The sequence below is a fragment of the Anthonomus grandis genome, chromosome 17 (assembly GCF_022605725.1).
Source record: "Anthonomus grandis grandis chromosome 17, icAntGran1.3, whole genome shotgun sequence".
In the NCBI taxonomy this organism is placed as follows: domain Eukaryota; kingdom Metazoa; phylum Arthropoda; class Insecta; order Coleoptera; family Curculionidae; genus Anthonomus; species Anthonomus grandis.
In genome coordinates, this window is record NC_065562.1 from 6,547,577 (window position 1) to 6,570,518 (window position 22,942).

The 22,942-nt window shown below is 31.6% G+C and overlaps 1 protein-coding gene across 1 annotated transcript in view; it reads left to right on the forward strand.

Moving 5' to 3' along the window:
- LOC126746223 (facilitated trehalose transporter Tret1-like) overlaps positions 1-16,692 on the forward strand; it is a 28,669-nt gene extending 11,977 nt beyond the window's left edge. Inside the window, exons 5-6 of the mRNA XM_050454375.1 lie at positions 15,700-15,956; positions 16,016-16,692. Coding sequence (XP_050310332.1) covers positions 15,700-15,956; positions 16,016-16,540 — 782 coding nt within the window. The 3' untranslated portion in view covers positions 16,541-16,692. The remainder of the gene's footprint in view (positions 1-15,699; positions 15,957-16,015) is intronic.
- The last annotated feature ends 6,250 nt before the right edge of the window (positions 16,693-22,942 follow it).

Genomic DNA, 22,942 nt, shown 5'->3' on the forward strand with positions numbered 1-22,942 from the left:
TACTGATCATCAAACTGTAGCGTTTTTTCCGTTCGTTAGACGTGAGTTAAAAAATCGAAAATAGTCAATTAATGTATTTAGACACCACGAAGCAAGATCACTTACTACTCGAAATATTTATTTTTACTGTATTTACTTACAACTATGCATGTTTGATTTCAATCTCGAGCCAATATTAAGAACTTTACTTCACTGCACTGACAACTATCGGCGATGCGGGTCTTTATATACTCGGCAGATATATGTCCATATATACTCGACAGTACGCTCTTCCGGAAGATTCTCGCTAACCTTCAAGACGTCGTGCGGTGTGCTAATTATGTCATTCTGGAATGACAGAAAATCAGCTGGTTTCTCGGTGTTTACAGTATCGTTACAATACTATGTAATTTACTATGGTCGGTGCTTGCGTTTCCATACCGGTATATGACTCATAATGACATGGTTCAAACTAAATTAAAGAAGATCATAGATGAGAATATTTATTTTTTAGTTATTTAACAATAATGACACATCCTTAATTCACAAATATATTAATCTGTAAAATAAAATCAAATAAATTCTAAATGAATTAAACATAGATATTTAAAATTATTATTATATAATATTTGACAAATTCTTTAAAATACTACAGCCATTGTAGTTATAAACCACATAAGATAAATGAATTTATATTATTTTTTTATCATTAAGATTTTGTATTCTTAATTTAGAATGTATTTTTAAATATCGTGGGGAACTACCAAAAACTCATGTTAGTATTAAGCAGCTGAAAGATGTCAATAGTTGTATTTTATGTTTGACCCTAGATATAATAATGAGAAAATCTTAATTTAATTAATTTTAATATAAAATTAATCTTAATCTTAACTCGAAAAACTCATCCATTATCCCAAAGATGCTGGTCATACACTTTTATAAAAGGTAAAAAACACGAAATCTACAGCATCACAAATACATTTAATAAAATAACAAAGGTAGACAAAGATTACAATGTAATCTTTTTTACTTAAATATTAGGTGTTTTGTGTATGTTATGGTCTGATGATGCTCTAGTCGAGCGAAACATGTAACCTTTGTTATTTTATTAAATGTATTTGTGATGCTGTAGATTTCGTGTTTTTTACCTTTTATAAAAAAAAGTTAATCTTAACTTATCAGATTGCCTTGCAACTATGACGTTTTCATTTCATTATGTTAATCGCTTTTCAGGGTGCTTGACAGGGTGTCCCATTAATAATGGTAAATATTTTAACAGCAGATTCCTCTCATAAAAATAATGAGGTTAGGTTAAATTTTCCTAGTCCGAAAATGAAATGCAACCAAGATACAGGGTGATAAACATATAAAGTTTTTTTTTCTAATTTTGCTCATAACTTAAGCATTTGTTCTTTGTTTTTAATGAAATTTGGTATGTGGAGGTTTCTTTATATGCCAAATATAAAACTTAAAATTTTTTTAAATCATCTTATAGAGGGTGCCAGCCTTATTTAAGTCTTTTTTAAACTCCATAACTTTTTTACACTTTGTATAAGGTAATGTTTTATTACAAATTTGTATTCTGCAAGTGTTTTTTCTTAAAAAAGGTATACCTTAAAAATGTCGCTAGGATTTACCGTTCTCGAGATATTTGGACTTAAAACTTGCAATGCGCTCAAGAAAAAATGAATATTTTTCTACTTTAAGTTGAAAAAAAAATTAAGTAGGCTGTGTGTAACAAAAAAATTAAAACAAAAAAAGTCACTATCACTGTCACGATTTATGTTTTTTTAGTTACTGTGGCGCGTTATAGCTCACACGATTAGTTACTTTATTACCTTTTATTGCGTTATTTTTGTTAGTTATTAATAGTTCTGTTATTAATTGTTACTTGTTGCGTTAGTGTTAGTTCCAGTAGTCCTCATTTATCACTTTAGGTTAAGATCCTCAGAGATAAATGTTTTTCTAATTCGGAAATACGAGGTATGGTTTGTGTTTATGCCCAAGCAAATTACAGCGGTCTAAGAGCTTGTCGACGTTATGCGCAATTGTATCCAAATAGGAGGCAGCCAGATTTGAAACTCTTTAAAAACGTTTACCAGAAACTTGGGGAAACTGGTTCCTTTGAGGCCAATGCGAGATATTGGGCGTCCAAATAGATCTAATGTGGACCAAGAAAAGAAGTGTTAGTCCAGGTTGCTGAACATCCAGAAATAAGTGTAAGGCGTATGGCGGCAAGAACTGGAATTAGTAAGTCCTCAGTTTTAAGAATTTTTCATAGTGAGCGTCTTTCCATACCATTTTGCGCCAGTACAAAATCTTTTAGAGATAGATCTTCCAGCAAGATTATATTTCACGCGCTATGTTCAGGAACAATAAAATCAAGATCCTCTATTTATTAATAAAATTATGTTTACGGATGAAGCGACTTTTATCCGACGGGGAATTTTTAATTTTTAATTTAGGGGATATTGCAAATCCAAACCTCATTACTGAAAGACACTTTCAACACGAGTTTAAAGTTAATATTTGGTGTGGTGTTATAGACAATTTTTTTTAGGACTTTACGAGTTACCTCCAAATCTAAACGGAGAATTATATTCAAGCTTTTCAAAAACAAAACTCATTGATTATTTAGAAAAGTTGCCTTTAAATCTGCGCCGAGATATGATTTTTATGCAAGATGGCCTTTCTGCGCATTTTGCTAGACCCGTGAGAGAATATCTTAATGCTAATTTCAACTGGATAGGACCTGGAAGTCAAAGACCTTGGCCCGCACGAAGTCCTGATTTCAACCCATTGGATTTTTTCACATGGAGATACATGAAATCAATTGTTGACGAAAATCAAATAAATACAAGGGAACAATTATTCAGTGGCGAAGCGTGAACTTTTCTTTCGGGTAGACAAACAATAAAAATTGTTAATTAGAAAAAAATGTGTATTCAATATTATTCACTTTAATGAAATAGAGAATGAAAGCGCATGAAATATTAACTCAAAGAGAAAAATATGTAGTGATAGAAAAAAGAAAAAAATTATTACTACTAGCATAAAAAGATAGATAGATAAAAATAAATACTACTTACAAAAAAAACACAACATAGGTATAACCATAACTTATAAATCCATAATATCCATTATTTTAAAATTAATATTTTAAAAAAAAAGACAAATAAAAACACAATTAAAATACAATTGCCAATATCAAACAGTCGTTCATAAATAACCCCTAAAATATGCACTAAAAAAATATTTTCTATACACCCAAAAATAAAAATACTAATTATTAAATTACAATGGGCAGTGTGAATAAGAATTCAGTAAAAGCTAAAACTTACATTTTCCTAGCAAATGCTTAGTTTGCAATGGATAAAAGTAAGTAGTAACTTTTACTAATTAACACAATTAGCAAAAGCTAAAGTTGTTAGCATTGTCTAAAAATGGTGGGAATAAAAGTAAGCAATTACTAAGAATATTAAGGAAAAGCTTACATTTTTGCAAGCTTGTTAGACCCTGACTTAAAAATGTAGTATTGTTAAACAGTTTGGTAGAAATGGCTGCATTTAAGAATATAAGATCTGTAAAATTTTATCCCGAAAGAAAAGAAAGTCGTGCCAAAGAATACCACGATCTGTATAGATTTAGTGAAGAAAATGTTGGATAGCTAACCATTTTTTGGAGCCAAAAGTGGAGCAAATATTTTTGCAATTTCTAAGTGATCCTGGATTTCAAATAAGGATCAGAAAAGAAGGAGTTCATAGAACAACAATATGTAAAACGATATCTCACGTTTTACCAAAAATAGTTGAAAAGGCATGAATTTGGATGACATTTCCTACAAAAAACTCGACTGAGCAGGCAATCAACGAATGGGTACAGTTGTATAAATTTCGCTGTGCTTTTGGTGCAATTGACACTCATGTACCAATAATAACGCCATCGCTACATGGTGACAAGTATATCAATGGGAAAGGATGGTGTAGTATAAATGTGCAAGCAACTGTATACAAAAGAAATTTTTACATCCGTAGATGCTCAATGGCCTGGCTCGATGCACGACAGTCGTATTTTAAGTAGACCAAACATTTTTGGTATGATGAGAAGACGTCAACAGAACTATGGACTTATTTTAGGCGATAAACGGTACGGCATAACACCATTGGATGATTTACCAAATAAAAACTTTAAGTAAATACTTAAAATATCTAGCTTTCGCTAGTAAGTAAAAGCAAAATGTTATTTACTTTAATTTCAGCAAATGCTATTAGTAAAAGCTAAATCTATCTAGTAAAAGCTAAAGCTTATACTTCATACTAAAAGCAAAAGCTAAGTTTTTATTCACGCTGCCCAATAGCATGCGCTCGCATCAAATGCAGATTCATTAAAAAACAAAACTGAAGATGTATTGCAGCCGACCAGATCAAGCGTGTCGATAAACAATAACCCTCAAGAGCATAATAAAATAGCTGGTCGACTTCGATAGACAAAAGCTCAAATGTCTTTCCCGCGAGTAAATTTTGCATACGTAATAGGCTGAATACTGATGCGGCCGGACCTCTGTCACCTGCTTGATGCGTATATGGTTCGATTAGATGCTCCAAATTTCGGAAGACAAATATCAATGTGTCTTCCTGGGGCTTGTATACATTAATTGGGTGTCAGCCCTGCATTTTTATTTTAATTGGTGCGTCAGGCGGGGCGCGCCTTAGATATTATAGATAGATAGATATTATAGCCGTTTAGATACTATATAGTATTAGTAAGGAGAGCGACTACATTCTGTGTTATTTTTTTTTTTAATTTGAATTCAACAATTACATGAAATAATTACGTAATAAATTAATGAGAAATAACTGGATAATTTTGGGTAGACAGTGTCTACCTTGTCTACTCGTACGCTTCGCCACTGCAATTATTAGAAAAAATTCATTTCAATCATTTCGAAATGAGCAATTATTTTTTAAGATTCCGCGGTCTTTTAATAAAAGAATTTTAATGTTTTGAGACAAATGGAGGCCATGTGGAACATTTGCTGGCAAATATTAATACAAAAAAGCTATGGAGTTTAAAAAACCACTAAAATGTGGCTGTGGGCGCCCTCTATGAGATAATTAAAAAGACTAATAAAATTAGATTTGGCATATAAAAAACCTCCAAATCCCAAATTTAGTTTAAAACAAAAAACAACTTCTAAAGTTATAGACAAAATTAAAAAAAAACTTAATGTTTATAACCCTGTATCTTAGTTGTATTTCATTTTCGGACTATAATTATAGGAAAATCTAACCTAATCTTATTATTTTTATGAGAGGAATCTGCTGTTAAAATATTTACCATTATTAATGAAACACCCTTTATTTCAAAATACAACCGTGATCTAAACGTTGAATTTTTATCAGACTTAAGATTATAACAAGAACTGGAACACTAAAATAAAAATATTCTCATAAACATTCTTAAAAAAATATATAAAATAAATATTATTTATTCGGATTTATCAAAAAGCATTAAAAAAGCTTTGTTGTTGTACAGAGCGATGTGATGTTGTAAAAAGCTATAAAGTTGGTAAATTACTTACCCATCAAATGCTCGATAATATTTCGTTGGTGGGCTTCACAAACCCATCCTCACATTCGATGGTGCTTCGATATTACAAACTTACCAAAATCGAATAATGTTACCCTTATTTCTCTAAATTTGTTTAATTTCATAAAATTTTAGTATACTGATGAATCGAAAGGCCTTCTTAAAATGAACCTATTATAAAAATTTTGATTTTCAATTTAATTTTTTAGTATTTATTTGCGTTATATCACAATATGTCTAAAAGTTATGGAATGAATTTTTAATATAATCAAGTAGGTAAAGATCAACTTGTTGCTTTAAAACAAAATGCAACAGACAATAATAAATCTACACCAAGAAAAGGTTTCATTAACGAAATAAATCCCTGTTCATAATTTTAGGAACATCAAAGCTAAATATAATTGTGGAAATCACATCAATCGTGGCGAGGACGCAGAAGAAAATATCTTAAATGTTTTAGGGGCAGATTCTTCTACAAGTATGTGAAAATGAGCAGTCAAGTTTGATTGCCAAAATCTAAGTTTCATCGAATTTCATACAAAAGTTCATACACTTGTTTCTAAAGAATGTCCACGACGAATGATGTTCTCAAATTTGGTTTTGAATAGACATGAAAATAATACAAACTTCATTCGGTCCATTCTTTTTACTGGTAAATATAGATTTGCAAAAAACGAGAACCACGAAATTTTAGTCTAAAAGTTCGAGATTTAAATAGGCATTTTAAAAATCGTTGGGTAAGAAGGGTCTTGCTTTCGTTTCCTCGATCATCTCATCTAAACCCCTTAGATTTTTTCTTATGAGAATACCTTAAATTCTTATTCAGTTGACACAAAATTTTCGACAGAAAATTTAATAAAAAGAATTTATTCTCACTGCAAAGAAATAAGGATCAATATTCAACAATGTAGAAAGTCCAACAATCTTTGAAAGAATAAGAAAATGCATACGTTTAGTACGCATGTAAACCCACATACAAATTTTTTTTTTAATAAATATTGACATTTAATAACATGTTTGCAATAATAATCTTGCTTAAGCAAAATTATCCAGATATGTCTGTAATGGGTTCATTTTAAGCAAGCTTTCTACTGATCATTAAAATGTAGCGTTTTTCCTGTTCGTTAGGTGGGAATGTGGCAGCTAATTTATTTACACACTTCACTACCAAACATGATCATTGTAAATCAGATACTATACGACGTATTCAAGCTAGATTTAAAATTTTAAATTACATTTCTTGTTAAAAAGTTTTTTTTTTTAATTTTTTTTTTCAAAAAAATAGCTGATATCCTTAACTCCTATGGAGCAGTTTATTCCTGATTCCTCATACGTGTTGGTGATGTTTCTCTGTCAGACCACCTGGATATTTTCTTCAACTCAAAGCACCTTCTGGATGACTTGGGCTTAATTTATTTCTACAATTCAGTGGAGACAATAAATTGGGATTATACAGGATGTTACAAAATTGGGTGCAAACATTTTAAGAGCATATATTGTTAGAGTCAAAATAAGAGTTTTTTTTCCTATGTATCCTAGAATGTTCCCCCTCTGGGCTACAGCCCGCGAAATTTGCTTGAAGAAAATCGATTACTTAGAACACTGACTATAGCTACTAGCTATACATAAAATCTTTTGTAAATTTGTAAGTAATTTTTTGTTTTTTTTAGTATTCTTGAAATTTTTTATCCCAAAAATGAAATCCAGATTCAGCCGGCTTACCCTTATGAAAGCCCATACCTTAGGTTTCCAACAAAAAATTTTGAAAACCTAGAAAATCATCTAGTTGGGTTTAATAACGTTCCTCTTTCATTTACTAACGATTTTCTCAAAACGGTTAATTATATCGAAAAAATGGAAGAAACAGAAAGTTTAGATTTTTTCACGGCTAACTAGACGGTATTACTAGATTTTTTATTCTCTTATTGGAAACGTAAGATAGGGGCCATTAGAAGCAAAAGCCCACCTGAATCCTCCCTTAAAATTGTATTTATGTCGTAGTCCTATTGTGAAATCCGCCTTTTCGCGAAGATCCTAGGATCTTCATGAAGTGCCGGCTGATAGTGAAAAATGATCATTTTACACAATCAGTCGGGCCTTTTCCCCCATATAGTGTAATTTTGCTTGTTTCGGAATCAGACTAACTTAAATAGTCGCCACTTCACGAAGAGCCGGCTGATTGTGAAAAATAATCATATTTCACGAAAAGCTGGCTGATTATGAAAAATGAGATATATTATTCCAATTAGACCAAATATTAATGTAATGAGATGATCCGTCTGGAATTAAACTTTATTTAATCTGATACAGATACGTGCGTGTATTTATAACAAAAATATTTATTTAAAAAAAAATAACAAAATAATACTAAAATATAGCAAAACTTGAAGTTTAAACAAAATTTACTTATTTATTCGCACATGGATCACTTTTGTGACACCGTGAATTACATTGCATATTTGCTTTAAAGCACTGACATTTTTTGCTTTTACATTGAGTTTTAGATGATTGGCATGAACATTTAACGTAACCTTGTCCTTTAAAAAAAGAGATTCTAAAGATACTGCCTCCCTTACTGATATAAACTTATTTTTATTTATTTGATCCAAAGTAATAAACCCAGCTGTTGCTTTTTTTATATCTGGTCTATTAAACCACGATTTAATAATACCTTCGACAGTGCCAACCTGATACACTCCATTTTTAATGTCCGTTACGACAGTAATAAGGTTTTGAGGATCCCCTGGACTGCGATCAACTTTATCAATGTTAATAAGGACGCATTCACCCACATCAACATTAGGTAACATTTTTTTTGTCGCAGCTACCATTTGATCAGCCTGGCGCTTTTGACCTGCAAATGCTGATAACTGTTGCGCCTCGATTGTTTTCGAATTATTATACATATATTACACATCGTGTTATTTATCGCGCATGAAAAATTGCTCTGCAACTCACCAATTTCGCTTCTCATTGGAATATCCGGGTCTTTATGTATAAGGATATCATCGCAAACTGTGTGTTCTTGACTGGTAATATTAAGAGTATCATAATTTTCTTTTCCTGATAAAATATCATTCATATTTTTCCCATTATTTTGATCATATAAAGCAGTATTATTTTCAGTTTTTTCTAAACCATCATCTGAATCTGCTTTATGCTCAGGGTTTTCCTGATTTGCACTTAGCTCGTTGGTAAGTTCTTCCAGCTCTTCTTCCGTGGATATAGTTGGTACCATACATGGTGGAAGGCTAGTAGACTGAAGGCCTAATTTGGAATCACTTCCAAATACAGCCCTAAATGGGGTTCTACCTATCACTCGGTGTAAATAATTATTTTCCTGCCACTGTACGAAGTAGCAACCTGCTGACCAAGCTGTAGTATTATTATCCCTCATCCAAGCTCTATTTTCTACATCTTGATTAGCTCTTTCGACGCTGCCTTGACTCTAAGGATGTCGGGGTCTACCATGTATTATATGTAACTGCGGCCAAAGCAATTTCAACTCTTCTATTATTTTGCAAGCAAACTCTCGGCCATTATCGCTTTGCAAAATTGAAGGGGCACCAAATTGTAAAAAAAATCTTTATTAGTTCTTGAGCAACTTCAGTGGCATGTTTTGATCGTAGAGGTCTTAGGCATATATACTTAGTGGCGTGATCTTGAAAATTCAAAATCCACTTGAACTCGACATCAGCAATAGATTGTAAATCGATTAAATCTACTTGTCCTCGAGTCATAAAAGAATGAGTTAGAATTGGCTTTACCACAACTTTAGCTACAGTTTTATTTTTTTTTAGCTGGCAAGTTTCACAGGCTTTTAGAAACATTTCAATGCATGGCTTTGGGATAGAACAATTTTGTTGTATCAAATTAATCATTTTGTCTCTAGAACCGTGGCCATAATTAACGTGAATATTTTTTAATCTTTTATAAATGTCTTCTTCCGAAATAATATAAATAACCGGATCACCCTGATTCGATACCTTTTTGATCAAACATGTCTCTCCATTCATTGTTACTATATTATATTTATTTAGAAGATAATACTCTCTTCTTGTTTTAGTTATAAAACTTTTGTTTTTGGCAGTAATGATTTCTTCAGCAATCTGAAAATAAATAATATGTTGTTCTTAACCAATTAAATTTTTAGTTTTCCATTATCGAATAGTAAGTATATGACAATTTTGGGTTCCAATTTTGACAATAAGTAGGAAATGAAAGAATCAATAGGAAGAATAAATTCTAATATAAACATTTTCTGTAAAGAGGCCCATAGACACTCAATATTATTGTGCAATGTGAGTTTTATAGATGGTACACCTAATTATAATGTACAAATTGCAATAAAAAAACGTATTTACCATCTAAAAAATGTTTTTCTTTAAGTTACGTTAAGTGTGCCATCCAAAATGTTGACAGATTTTTTAAAAGAAGTGTGCAAAATATGCTTTAAACTTATTTACATGAAATATTTTATAATTATTTTCATCCACTTTAAATCTTCCAAATATTATGCATCTGACAACTCTGCAAACTAATTTTGAAACATAACCTCTAAACAAAACCAATTTCGATATTTTATTATTTACCTTTTTTAATTGCTCCCCACTATACGGCTTTTTCCTAGGAAATTTTTTGTAAAATTCCTCGGAGTGTTTTGACAATAATAAATAATTCATTATTTGGTTCCATTTTGGCACATACACTGAGACTTGGACACACTAAGTAAACAAACCAAAACAAATTAAACACGGAAGCCACTTTATTCACTATAAGCCGGCACTTCATGAAGAGGCGACTGTTTAAGTTAGGCTGATTGTGTAATAACAATATAACATGATCTGGCGGAAAAATTCCGGCTGATAGTGTAAAATGATCATTTTTCACTATCAGCCGGCACTTCATGAAGATCCTAGGATCTTCGCGAAAAGGCGGATTTCACAATAGGACTACGACATTTACACCATTTTAGTGACGGAAAATGAAAAGCACGTTAAAAAAAGGGACTCGCGGTAGAGCCCAATTAAATTTATTTATTTATATATTCAATTACAAACACCTTAACAGGTAATTACATGTAAATGTAAAAAAAAATACACAAATAATATGCAATAAGCTTATAAATCAACATACATAAATCAAACAAAAAAGCAAGAAAATAAAGTAGCTACATATATTATCTAACTTATTCCCCTGTTCCTCTTATAACCTTATTTTAAAACTATTACAAGACTCTCCCGTAAATAGATCATACGAACTATAGTGCGTATTATACAATTTTATTAGCTGGTCTGTTACCCCTCTAAATCCATAATTGGTACGGTGAGATCGTTCATAGAAAAGGATCCTTTAACTTGTAACCCTATTTGGGACTTTTAATAATATCCTATTTAAAAGATAAGAACTATCTATTTTACCGTTAAGTAATTTAAACAAAAAATAGATTCTGGCATTATTTCTTCCAATTTCCAAAGTGTGCAGCACAACTAGCTGACATCTAGCGTTAACAAATAGTTTCGTAAGGGAACCTATGTTTATAAAGTAAAAATTTTGCAAAACTTATTTTGAACTCTTTCTATACGGTTAATATGTATGTTATAAAATGGTGACCAGACAATACAGTTGTATTCTAAAACACTAGGAACTAAACTATTGTATAAACATTTTATGGTTCTAATATCACTGATTTGATCACAATGTCTCCTAATAAAACCTAGCATTCTCAAACCCTTCATCGTGATGTTATCAACATGAGCATTAAAAGTCTATTGATGGTCAAAAGTAACGCCTAAATCATTAAAAGTGTCTACACTTTCCAGCAAACATCCGTCTAATGTATCTGTAAAACTATAAGGAACTTTTTTCCGTTGAAAGTACATAACTTCTACACACCATAATTTTCTAATAATTTTCTACACACCATTGATTAAAATTATTTAAATCTAGTTGCATCAAGGAACAGTCATCATCACAGTCAATAGTTCGAAAAAATTTTAGATCGTCAGCATATAAAAGACATTCACAGTGCTTAAAAACAGATACAGCTTCATTTATACATAAAAGAAACAAAATTGGCCCAAGATGTGATCCCTGAGGCACTCCAGAAGTCACTCGAATTTTTCTTGAAGTTGCTCCCCTTAGCTTGACTTGTTAAGTACGACTATTCAAATATGTATCGATCCACTCCAGGTATGATCCATGTACTCCCAATGCTTTAAGTTTCTTTATCAACAGACCATGGCATACACTGTCGAATGCTTTTTGTAAATCGGTGTAAACAAAATCAATCTGATAGCCTTTTTCGATATTTTCACTTAAAAAATTTTGAAAATCCGCTAGGTTTGTCGCCGTTGATCTACTTTTGTAAAAGCCATGTTGTTTGTTTTGGAGAAATATAGAATTTGAAGGTGTTAAATATTTCATCAAAATTGATTCAAATATTTTGGAGAAAACTGAAAGCAAAGAAACACCCCTATAATTTCCAATCTCAGTTTTGCGTCCACTTTTAAAAATAGGGAAAATGAAGATGTATCAAATGACCTCTGAAAAATTAACCGAAGAGGCTCAACCAACACAGATGAATAGTTTTTGATAAACACTGGTGAGATTCCATTAAGTCCTGATCCTTTGGTTTGGCATCCTTATTGGCATCCAATGAGTTAAGTTAGTCCAGTATTTCTTCATTGGTAAAAATATGATGTGAAAGAACAGACACCAGATTTTCTGGAACAGATGTAATGCATTTGTTAGAAAAATCCAAATAGCAGGATTCAAAATGGTCAGCAAAAGCCTCAGATACTTCCTCGGGAGTCTCCATAGTCATCTCCTTGTATTCCATAGATTTTGGTATTCCTTTATCTTTACGCAGATTGTTAACATAGAACCAAAAATATTTCATATTATCTGGTATCATTTGTATTGTATTAGTGACAAATAAAAGGTAACACACATCCATGAGGTACTTTGTCTCTAATCTAACCGCAGAATAATTATCGTAGTCCCCTTGTAGACCTGACCTTTTATATTTTCTATGAAGTCTGTTCTTATAAGCAATTTTGTTTTTCAGTTCTTGACTGTACCATAATAAAAACTTTTCGTGCTCAATAGTCTTGCTGGGCACAAACTTATCAACAACAAATGTTATATGCTTATAAAATTCATCCACCATTTCATCAACAGTATTACGATGAAACAATTGATCCCAATCGACTGAAGAAAAATGTTGAGTAACTTCCTGATAATTTGCACGCTCAAATAAATGGATTTTGGTCTTAACTCTATTTTTACCTGTGGGAATATTTTTCATGACAACCTGCATTTCCAAAGCTGGATGATAGCAATTAAGCCTACACAATGCTTGATCGACAAGAGATAGCTTGATGTTGTGGGGCGTGTCTGTAAAGATCAGATCCAAAAGTTTACCCATATGGTTCCTGATAAAGTTGACCTGAATCATTTCCAAATATAAAGTTGTACTTAAGAGCAGCTTATCCTCTGCAGAGTTAAAGTTCTTCGGAATCATATCTTCATTGTCATTTTCCCATATTGGGTAAATTGAAGTCGCCAAATATTATGATATTGGCATTTCGATTGTTTCGCCGAACTTTTTCGGCAGTCGCACTGAAGATCTTATAGGCATCAAAACCAGACTCAGGTGGAAAGTAGACGACACCAATTAGTCAATTACCACCATGACTCGAACAGTGCACCCAGAGATCCTCGAAGACATTTGTAGAACTACCCTCTACAACCTTAGTCGAGTAGCAAGAATTAACTGCGAGAAGGACGCCACCACCTCGTTCACAATTGAGGGTTTCATAGTTTCTATCCCTTCTAAACACCATGTATTTCAGAGCTTGAGATTTGATCATTAAGCCAGGTCTCAATAAAAGCTATACAATCGTAGTCTGCCGCTTTCGCAGCCAGAGAAACTTCCAGAACTTTGGTGCGTAGGCCGCGGACATTTTGATAATAAAATGTCCATGAATTTCTCGAGGCGGTATTGTTTGTGATTAAGGTTGATATCACATGTTCATTCGATGATTGGAGGTCCGATGAAAAATTGTCGAATCATCCGTCATGGAAGTAGCGCCGCAATTGGTCAGTTCAACTAGAAGGTTATTTGGTTCGGGTAGTAAACATAGATTGCTAGTCGAAAGGAACTCGTCATTCAATATTTTACACACCTTATACATAATGTTATGTTTATCTGAGAAATCTATAATCCCATTTCTTTTTGTCAGATTGAGGTGAATTAACTTTCTAGAACCATTTTTCGTTATAAATGATCTTAACATTTGGTTTTGCTCTCTTATAAAACTGTTGAGTACAGGTTTGTTGTAGTAGTAGGATGACTCAATCAGTATAAGGTCCGTATTTCTGCAACAATCCAGCACAAATCTGGATCAAATTGCTGCATTCCTTAACTGTCCATTGCTTTTCTCGCTTATTTTCTACAAAGGAGAATTAAATCTCATTCTTTTTCAAAATAAGAAACAATAAAACAAATCAATAAATATACCCTGGCTAGAGGCGATAGTTTAAATTGATACCTAGCCTAGACTAGACACTTTAATAAAAATATATGATGATTTTACAAAATCACATACCAAAACAAAATAGTGAACTGCTGTTGTTACCGACCGTTTCCACATAAGGAACTCTGACAAAAACAGACAAAAAAGACAAAACATCGAAACCTTTTGATCTTTCCGCCTGGCGATGGAACTTTCCGTTGTTGACGAAAACACGAAATCACGACACAAAGTCTTGAAAATGTTTCTTATTTTGACAACAAAAGTTTTTATTTTATCGAAATCGATACTGTTTTGTTGCGGTTTTATCCATTTTGTGGAAATCCGCCTTAACTTTTCTTGGTGCCACTCTGATAGCGAAATCCATTGGAAAAAAGTGGTGGCACTAGGGCGGCACTGGTTCGGTTCAGGTTCAATAGGGTGGTTCTATTGCATTGCCAATGGTTTTTGGATGTAGCCTTAAGGGGAAAATTCAAAAATTGGCTGTTGTTAGTTGAGGTTATGTTTTACGTTACCTTTCCTTAAAATTTAGTTTTGCTTATATGCAATTATTTATCATAATTCCCTAAATAATAACCGCCATGTTTTCTACTTACGCGATAGGAACTAGAGCCGCACGACCTCCCATAGCTTGTGCGGAACTAGGTGCACTTAGGGCAAAAAGTGCGACCTTGGTGCCCCAATGGATGACACAAACCTGCACTAATTACACCAATGGTCTGTAAATTCTACCCTGGTTTCGCACTCGTGCTACATTTTTTCCCCAATAGATTTCGCTATGAGTCTGTCATCTTGAGGAAGTCTCGTCCCGGTTGTCAAGATACATATCCCTAATATCAAATTTGTCCACCTCAGTTTCAGCTTGCACACTCAGAGATGTATATTTTAGATATTTTCACTCCCGAATAATGTACTGTTTGTTTAATTTGGACCACTCTGCTCATATCTTCAAAATATTTACCTTATGATACCTTATGATACCTTGTGTTATATTTTATTTTTACTTGCATTACTAGTTTTGATTAAGGTTAGATATAAATAATTTTTTATTATATTTTTTAATGCATTTTTTGAATAAATATGTATTTTCCTTTTATATTTCTTGACTTGTATAAAAGTGCTTTACTTTTTGACACTTATAGTTGAATAAATAAATCATAACAGAATCATTCCTGATTAGAAATGAAAATGTATAAATTACAAAATACAAATTTCATTGTTTCAACAATCACCTCCTCCTGCTAACGTCCATCTGATATAACCTTAATATGATCTCATTGTGAAGGAAAACAATTTGCTATGCAACGCTACCATGGATCATTAAATCAATGATTGTACGTTAAGACAAGGTAGAAAGAAGTAACCAGATCAAGGCAATAACAATTGAAAATATTTCTTATAGAATCTAATTCCATTACTATTCTTTTGAAGAACCTGATAGCACAAAATACGGCAATAAGAACAGTTTTGAGAACGTTTAGAAGAAAGTTGTATATCATTGTTAAGATTGTTTTTTTGAAATTAAAAATGTGATATTCGACTTATGTAATTTCATTTTCAAATGTAAAGTTTATACAAAATCTAAATATTCTAGGACAAACCTATGATGTGGACGACGAGTTACTTAAAATTACCGAAGACATAAAAGAGTCTCGTAAAGTCAAAGCGAAGATTTCCGACCTAGTAAAAACTAAAGCCACATTTAAAGGACTAATTGTGGGGTTTGGGCTTATGATATTTCAACAGCTAAGTGGTATTAACGCTGTACTATTTTACACAAATTATATATTCGATCGAAGTGGCGGTTCTCTATCACCGAAGCATTGCACTATTGTGGTTGGATTGGTTCAGGTAAATTTTCAGCTGTTAACTATCGACTTTGTTTTTTACCAGCAATTTCTTCTTTTCAGGTGATAGCAACACTTGGCTCAACTGTACTAATTGAAAAAGCTGGAAGAAAAATGCTACTTGTTTTATCGGATTTGATAATGTGCATATCACTAGCAGCTCTTGGTGTATATTTTTACCTTGACACTTTTACCGATGTAACAGCATATTCGTTTGTACCATTGATAAGTGTAGCTCTATTTATTATATTTTTTTCCATCGGTTTCGGACCTATCCCCTGGATGATTATGGCAGAGATATTTACTCCAAAAGTGAAGGGTATTGCAAGCTCACTAGCAGCTTCCCTTAACTGGTTTTTAGCTTTTATGGTGACAAATCAATTTGCCACAATGCTGGATTTCTTTGGAATTGGACCGACGTTTTTGATATTCAGTGTAATTTGTGGCTTAGGAACTGCGTTTGTTCTTTTATTCGTGCCCGAAACCAAAGGCAGAACGATCGAAGAAGTTCAAGCTATAATGTTAGGAGTTCAGGCTGAAAAAAATCTTGTTAACGAGAAGACCAACAAAATGTCAACTTTTGTTTAATAATATCTGTGACAGTTAATAAATAATATAAGTAAATTAACTACAGCAATATACATATATAATTAATTAACATTTCACAACTAGGTTTTGATTTTAATATTAAATAGCAGTATAGTACAAATTATATTAAGAAATAAACTTCTGAAAATATATTTGTATTTTTTCTAATAATCTATCCTTATTTGTCGGAATTATACTCTTGTATAATTTCTGGTCTTAATTATTTTTGTTTCTGTTTTTTAATTAAATAAGAACTTCTTCAAAGCTACTAATTAGAAAATAAAAATTCAGATATATTGCTATATAGTTTTATATAAATTATATAATAGAAATTATTTATGAAACACTCGATAGTGAAATTGAATTACTTAGGTATTTATCGCTCACAATAATAGATCTGTAATTAAAAAAAAATAAGAAGAATGCTGGAATGATGGAAATAATGTTTTAGTTCCTAATTCGTTAATTTAATTCATTAAAGTCAAAGATAGATATATATATATATATACAAGGTAAGCCTCCAGAAAACTGCATCGTCATTGTCGGAAAACTATAATTCGGAAAAATCCTAAAGATTTGACAGTATACTTAAGTCGATGGGGGCAACTTGGCTAAACTATTTTCAATATTCTGATAATCTTGAATCTTATAAATCTAAACTTAAACTTGAATGCTATAAATCCTAATACGATGATCTTCATTTAAATTTTTGCTTGTATTTACTCAACAAATTCAGTTAAAAACACTTTTATTTTCTGTCTATTTTTACTATTTCGCCTTTTACTTTCCTTCTATGTAGAGTGTTTCCACATTAATAAGTACAAACATCTATAAAAATCAAAATATAGATGATTTTATGAGAGTCTGTAATTAGCAAGGGTTTATATAGTAAAAATAAACAACTTCTATCATAAACGACACAGACAGACAATTCACAATAATTCGGTTTTAAGAAACAGTCACCCGAATACGTTTAATTAAGGATGGTGATTAGGGATGGCATCATCGATTAAAAAAACCACAAAGACACATCGAAATATCGATACATCAGTTTTATAAATATCGATGTCTCAATAGAGTGGCTAACATCGATATTCCAAAACATCGATTAACAAATATCGAAAACGTTTAAATGAAACTAAAATAAGCAGAAAAAAGCATTGTTAGCCAAAAAATATATTATACATACTGTATGATGTACAAAAAAAAACAACTTTTAACTAATAATATCTAAGATATTTATATTTATATATATGTTTTGGAAAAGATAAACAAAAAACCAAGTAAAATACTTTATAATAAATACTATACACAACAAACATGAAAAATAATTTTAAAAACTTAAGGGTTCAAAAAAAAGTAATTTTGACAAAAGTTTTCCAGAAAGTCGGTTTCTTTCTTGGAAAACTGTATCCCCAGCTAAAGAAAATAACCGTTCAGAGGGTACAGAAGTACATACAACTCCTAGATATTTTCTAGCTACTTTATATAAGTTTGGATATGCTGCTTTAATTTCCTCCCATATTTCTAAGGGGTTGTCTTTTAAACTGGCACGTGGTGCAGAAATATCTAAACGAACTTCTGGACCTAAATCTCAACTACTGCTGCTACCACTCTTTAAATCTCTTATCCTATTAACTTGTTCTTTTTGCGTAAGAGTCTTATGAAAACTCCAAATATCAACTTTATTACACTCCTTTGATTTTCAAAGGTGAATGTTATTTGGATTTTATTATTTGCAGCCATTGATGCAGTCTGATTTTCGAACTCGTGAACCACATTTTACTTACTTTTTGTAGAATCTTTGAACTTGCCAATGGGTTATTAAAATGGACGTTTTTAAATCTTAGATCTAAAAATGCTCCAAGGGCTGGTAAATTTGAGTATTCTCGATTCCCAAAACGCTTCTCGATTTCTTTTTCTAATTCCCCCTTTAACGAAATGGTTAAAGGAAAAAGTTAGATTCATAGAAGATAGGTTTTTTATAGTGCAGTTAATTAAAGGAATAACCATGCTTACTTTCTGTATATTGTATCTATTTTGTAATAACATAGTTGACCTATTATAGTTGTGCTCTGTTAAAAATGTCAATATCTTGCTTTAAGTGTGAAAAGTTTTCTCATCCCAATCTAACATAAATAAACACTTAAGGACTGTTCATAATGAGGCATCTAAATGGATTGAATATGGCTGTGAAATAAAATAAATGTGTGTGGAGTGCAATCTCTTTTTTAAATTCAATAGGGATTTGAGAAGCCATCTAGAGCAAAAACATGACTTTAAAAATGATATAGAAAATTTACGTTTCAAAAACTTTGAAGGTGAGTACAAAACAAGTATTAGCTAAGTACCTCTTTATAATATTATTTATTAGATTGTATTGATATGCGATGGTTGAATATTGGAGCAAATAAAATATTATAGACTGTAATTTACTAAATCTAAACAGCGGTGCCAAAAAAAATAATATTACATATTGTGTCTAATATACCTTTGGTAATGATTTCTTATTTTTTTTTTAGAATTTAACATGTGGCTTTCTGAGATACAAAAAATTCAAAAATACAATGTCCAATATGTCCAACATTCTGGAAAATAGTTTCGAAATAACTGTGAACGTATTTATTTTGAATGTCGTCGCTCCAATAAGAAGCAGAATCTTATTCCACTTGAACAACGAAAACGGAATGTAAAGTCACAAGGATCTTGCAAGTTAAAAAGTCTTGCATTAGCCAGATTGTCGTCAAAAGAAACATTGAATCAAATGAATACGATATTACATATTATAAATCACATTATTTGCATGGACCAGATGAGCTAGAACACTTACAAATTCCAAAAAGCGACAAGCAAATGATTGCTTCCAAACTAATGTTAGGGATTCCATCCAAAGGATGAGTACTTATTATTCATTGTCAGTACCTGTACTATTATTGATTACAGCAGAAAAAATCCTACTAGTTTGCTAATTTAAACGACCCTGTATCATCAATATTAACGAAAATAGCAATAGTAGCATTTTTTTTTTTAATTTCTTTAGGTTTCCAGGACAAGAAGTTGAGAAAAATATAATATTGATAACACGATAAGACATTTACTGAATGTGTTTATTTCAGGTGAATTATAACTTTTGTGTTTTTCATGGTATATGTTATAAATGTAGTATTGCTTTTTTACAAATAGGTTTTATCTCATGCATCCTATACCTTAAACAGGTTTAGTAAAAACAAGGACTAGAGTTTTTGGTATTTGTACCACATAAATATATTGTATAGTATATTTAACAATTTACCCCCAAAGTATTTAGCAATTCAGCAATTTAGCAATTTCCCAGTTCTCCTCATTACATATAAATTTGAAATAGACCATTATTTTTAAAAAATGCTTTCTTAGAGCTATCTACACCTGTCAAAAAGGCTTTTGCATCCTCAATGCACGTCCAAAATAATTAGGTGACATTTTATGAAATTAATGTTTGTTAATTTTTGATACTACAGAAAACAAGAGAAGCCATAGGTGTAAACTTAAAAAGAAACGATCTCCTTACATGTGCTGATTTTCGAAATATTCAGAGGGCTTATAATATTGATTTAAAAGATGGAATATATCATAAGGATGATGCCACCAGTGTTCATAATTGGGTGAAGCATTGTGAAGAGGCTAAAGATAATCCAGTGCTTTTTTTCAAACAGCAAGAACAGGAAATTGACAATTTTGGGATAACTGATTTTTGTTTGATTATAATGAGTGATATTTAAAAAAGTATATTAAAACAGTTTGGTAGTAAATTTATCACAATAGATGGAACACACGGGCTCAATGCTTACGATTTTGAGCTCACAACTTTGTTAACATTAGATGAGTATAGGCAAGGCTTTCCAGTAGCCTTCATGTTTAGCAATCGAAAAGATACTTTCATTTATCTTTTTTTCTTTGCAAAAATAAAAGAGGCTGTTGGACTTATTGAAAGTTCAGTGTTTATGTCAGATACCACGGATACATATTATACGGCATGGTGTCAAATAATGAGACCATCGAAACATCGTTTATTGTGCTCCTGGCATATTGATAGAGCTTGGCAGGTAAATCTTTCAAAAATAAGCAATTCTGAAAAGAGATCTTGGGTCTACAAAACACTGAAGAACATATAAACTATTCCCAATACTGAAGTTTTTGAAACAAAAATTACAGAATTATCTCGGGCACTTATTGAAGATCCGGAAACAAACACATTTGGTAAGTACTTAGAAAAGTATTGTATACCAATATCTGAGCAGTGGACCTATTGCCACCGAAGTGGCAATGTGGCTTAAACACAACATGCACCTAGAGAGCTTCCACAAAACTATCAAATATCATTACCTCGATGGAAAAAAATTAAAAGATTGGATGAATCAATTCATCAATTAGTGAGTTATTTACGGGATAAAGCTTTAGAGAGGATAATTAAATTAAAAAAGGAAACCCACCTAAAAAATAACACTATTATGAGACACAGGACTGCCATTAGATCAACATTTGATTTAATCCAAAATGATCCATTTACTTGGTCTTTAAAAAATAACGGTAATGAATACATTGTTACCAAAGAATCTGCAAATGTATGTTCTGCCATAAAATGTCCTTTTTGTAATATATGTATACACACCTTTAAGTGCAGCTGCATTGATTTTTGTATAAAGACCACTATATGCAAGCATATCCACTACGTGGCTTTAAACAGTGAGCGGCAAAATAATAATTCTGATATACCCATAGAACCTGTTTATAATCAGGATACTAATATAACATCAGCATTAAATATATCATCACAGTTGTCTATTGAAATGTTACAAAAACTTGACGCCAGAGATCTTAGCAAAGAGCAACTAGATCTTTGGTTAAGCCATACAACAACCTGCCTAGCTTTAAGCTCTCTTCATGACGAAAATAAATTTGTAGTGCAAGATATAGAAACGAATAAACAGCCAGCTAACACAAAACAAAACAAAAATCCTTCCATTGAACTAAAAAGAAATGTCTCCAAAAAAAGACAATTTATTCTAAAGGTGGCGAGGAAGATATTAAAATAATTAAAGAGTTTGTTAATTTCGATCTGGTTAATTCAAGCAATGCAAACAATGATCACAGTTATTGTTAATTTTATTTTGCTTTCTTTGTTTTTAAATTTGCTCCGAATAAAAATGTTATTACATATATTTGCAATAAAAATTTATTATTGGTATTGATTTCATAAAGTGTTTTATTTAAGACTAAAATATTTACTTAAAAAAATGTAGCAGTAGATACATTGTACTCAATTTATAAAGACATTTTTATTAAATTTACCATTGCATTAAATTAAAAATTATACATAAAAAGGCGTCAAATACAGTAAAAAATCCTTAATAATTTATCACATTTCTATGCCAGAAATATTAGTCATTACGTATTATTGATAAGAGTAATACTATAATAACCAGTTTATCACATTTACCTAACATTATCTTAAACCTAAGTTGTAAGGTTCATATTAGGAGCCCCTCGTATATATTTAAAATCGCGAAAGTAGATTGCCCTCGTAATCAAAAAAGACTCATGCGCAGACAATGGAACTTGTTAAAGTTTAAATGAAGTCAATTGGAACAGCACCAGTTAACTTGGCTGGTGACCGTTTTGTAAATACACCAGTTGTCAACATGCTTTTATTTTTGATAGCAAACCAGACACCTGCCAAATATATTGGTGGTGTTCCAATTGACTTCATTTAAAGTATACGCTAGTTAACGCCTCCTGCCACCAGGCAGTGGTCATTTTTGGGTATCGTGGCCATATGCATTAGCAGTCCAGGTATATTTATTAAGTTAGGGGTACCGACCTCTGCCTATTTGTTGTTTTGGTAGAAGTTTCAACACGAAGTAAACATTCGAATATATTGTCTGTATGTGATGAACTTATAAATGCTTAAACTTTCGACTGTTTTAGCAGTTGCCGACAATTAAGGTAAGTTCAAGTTTTATAATAAATAGTTTGTCCTTATTACGATGAAAAATTATTATGATTAAAATAATTTACACATTTCTCTCTTAAAAGGTATAATCTGCCAATGTGCATTAGGCTGTCCGAGATCTGCCTTTAGGAGCAAATGAAACAAGTTTTCGATATTATATATACCAAATAAATACAAGTGTCCAAACATCATTCATTTAATATCAATAATAGAACTTTTATTATCAGTCAATTAATCATTACATAAAATAAGATGTGAACAAAATTGTTTTCGCACCTTGATTTTTTCTCAACTATCAATCGATTTCGTAACTATATAATGATTGATGGCTGACAATCTCAAATTAACGACATCTTTAGCAATAACTAAGTGATTAGGATGCATGATGAAACATAATTTTTTTCTAATATATT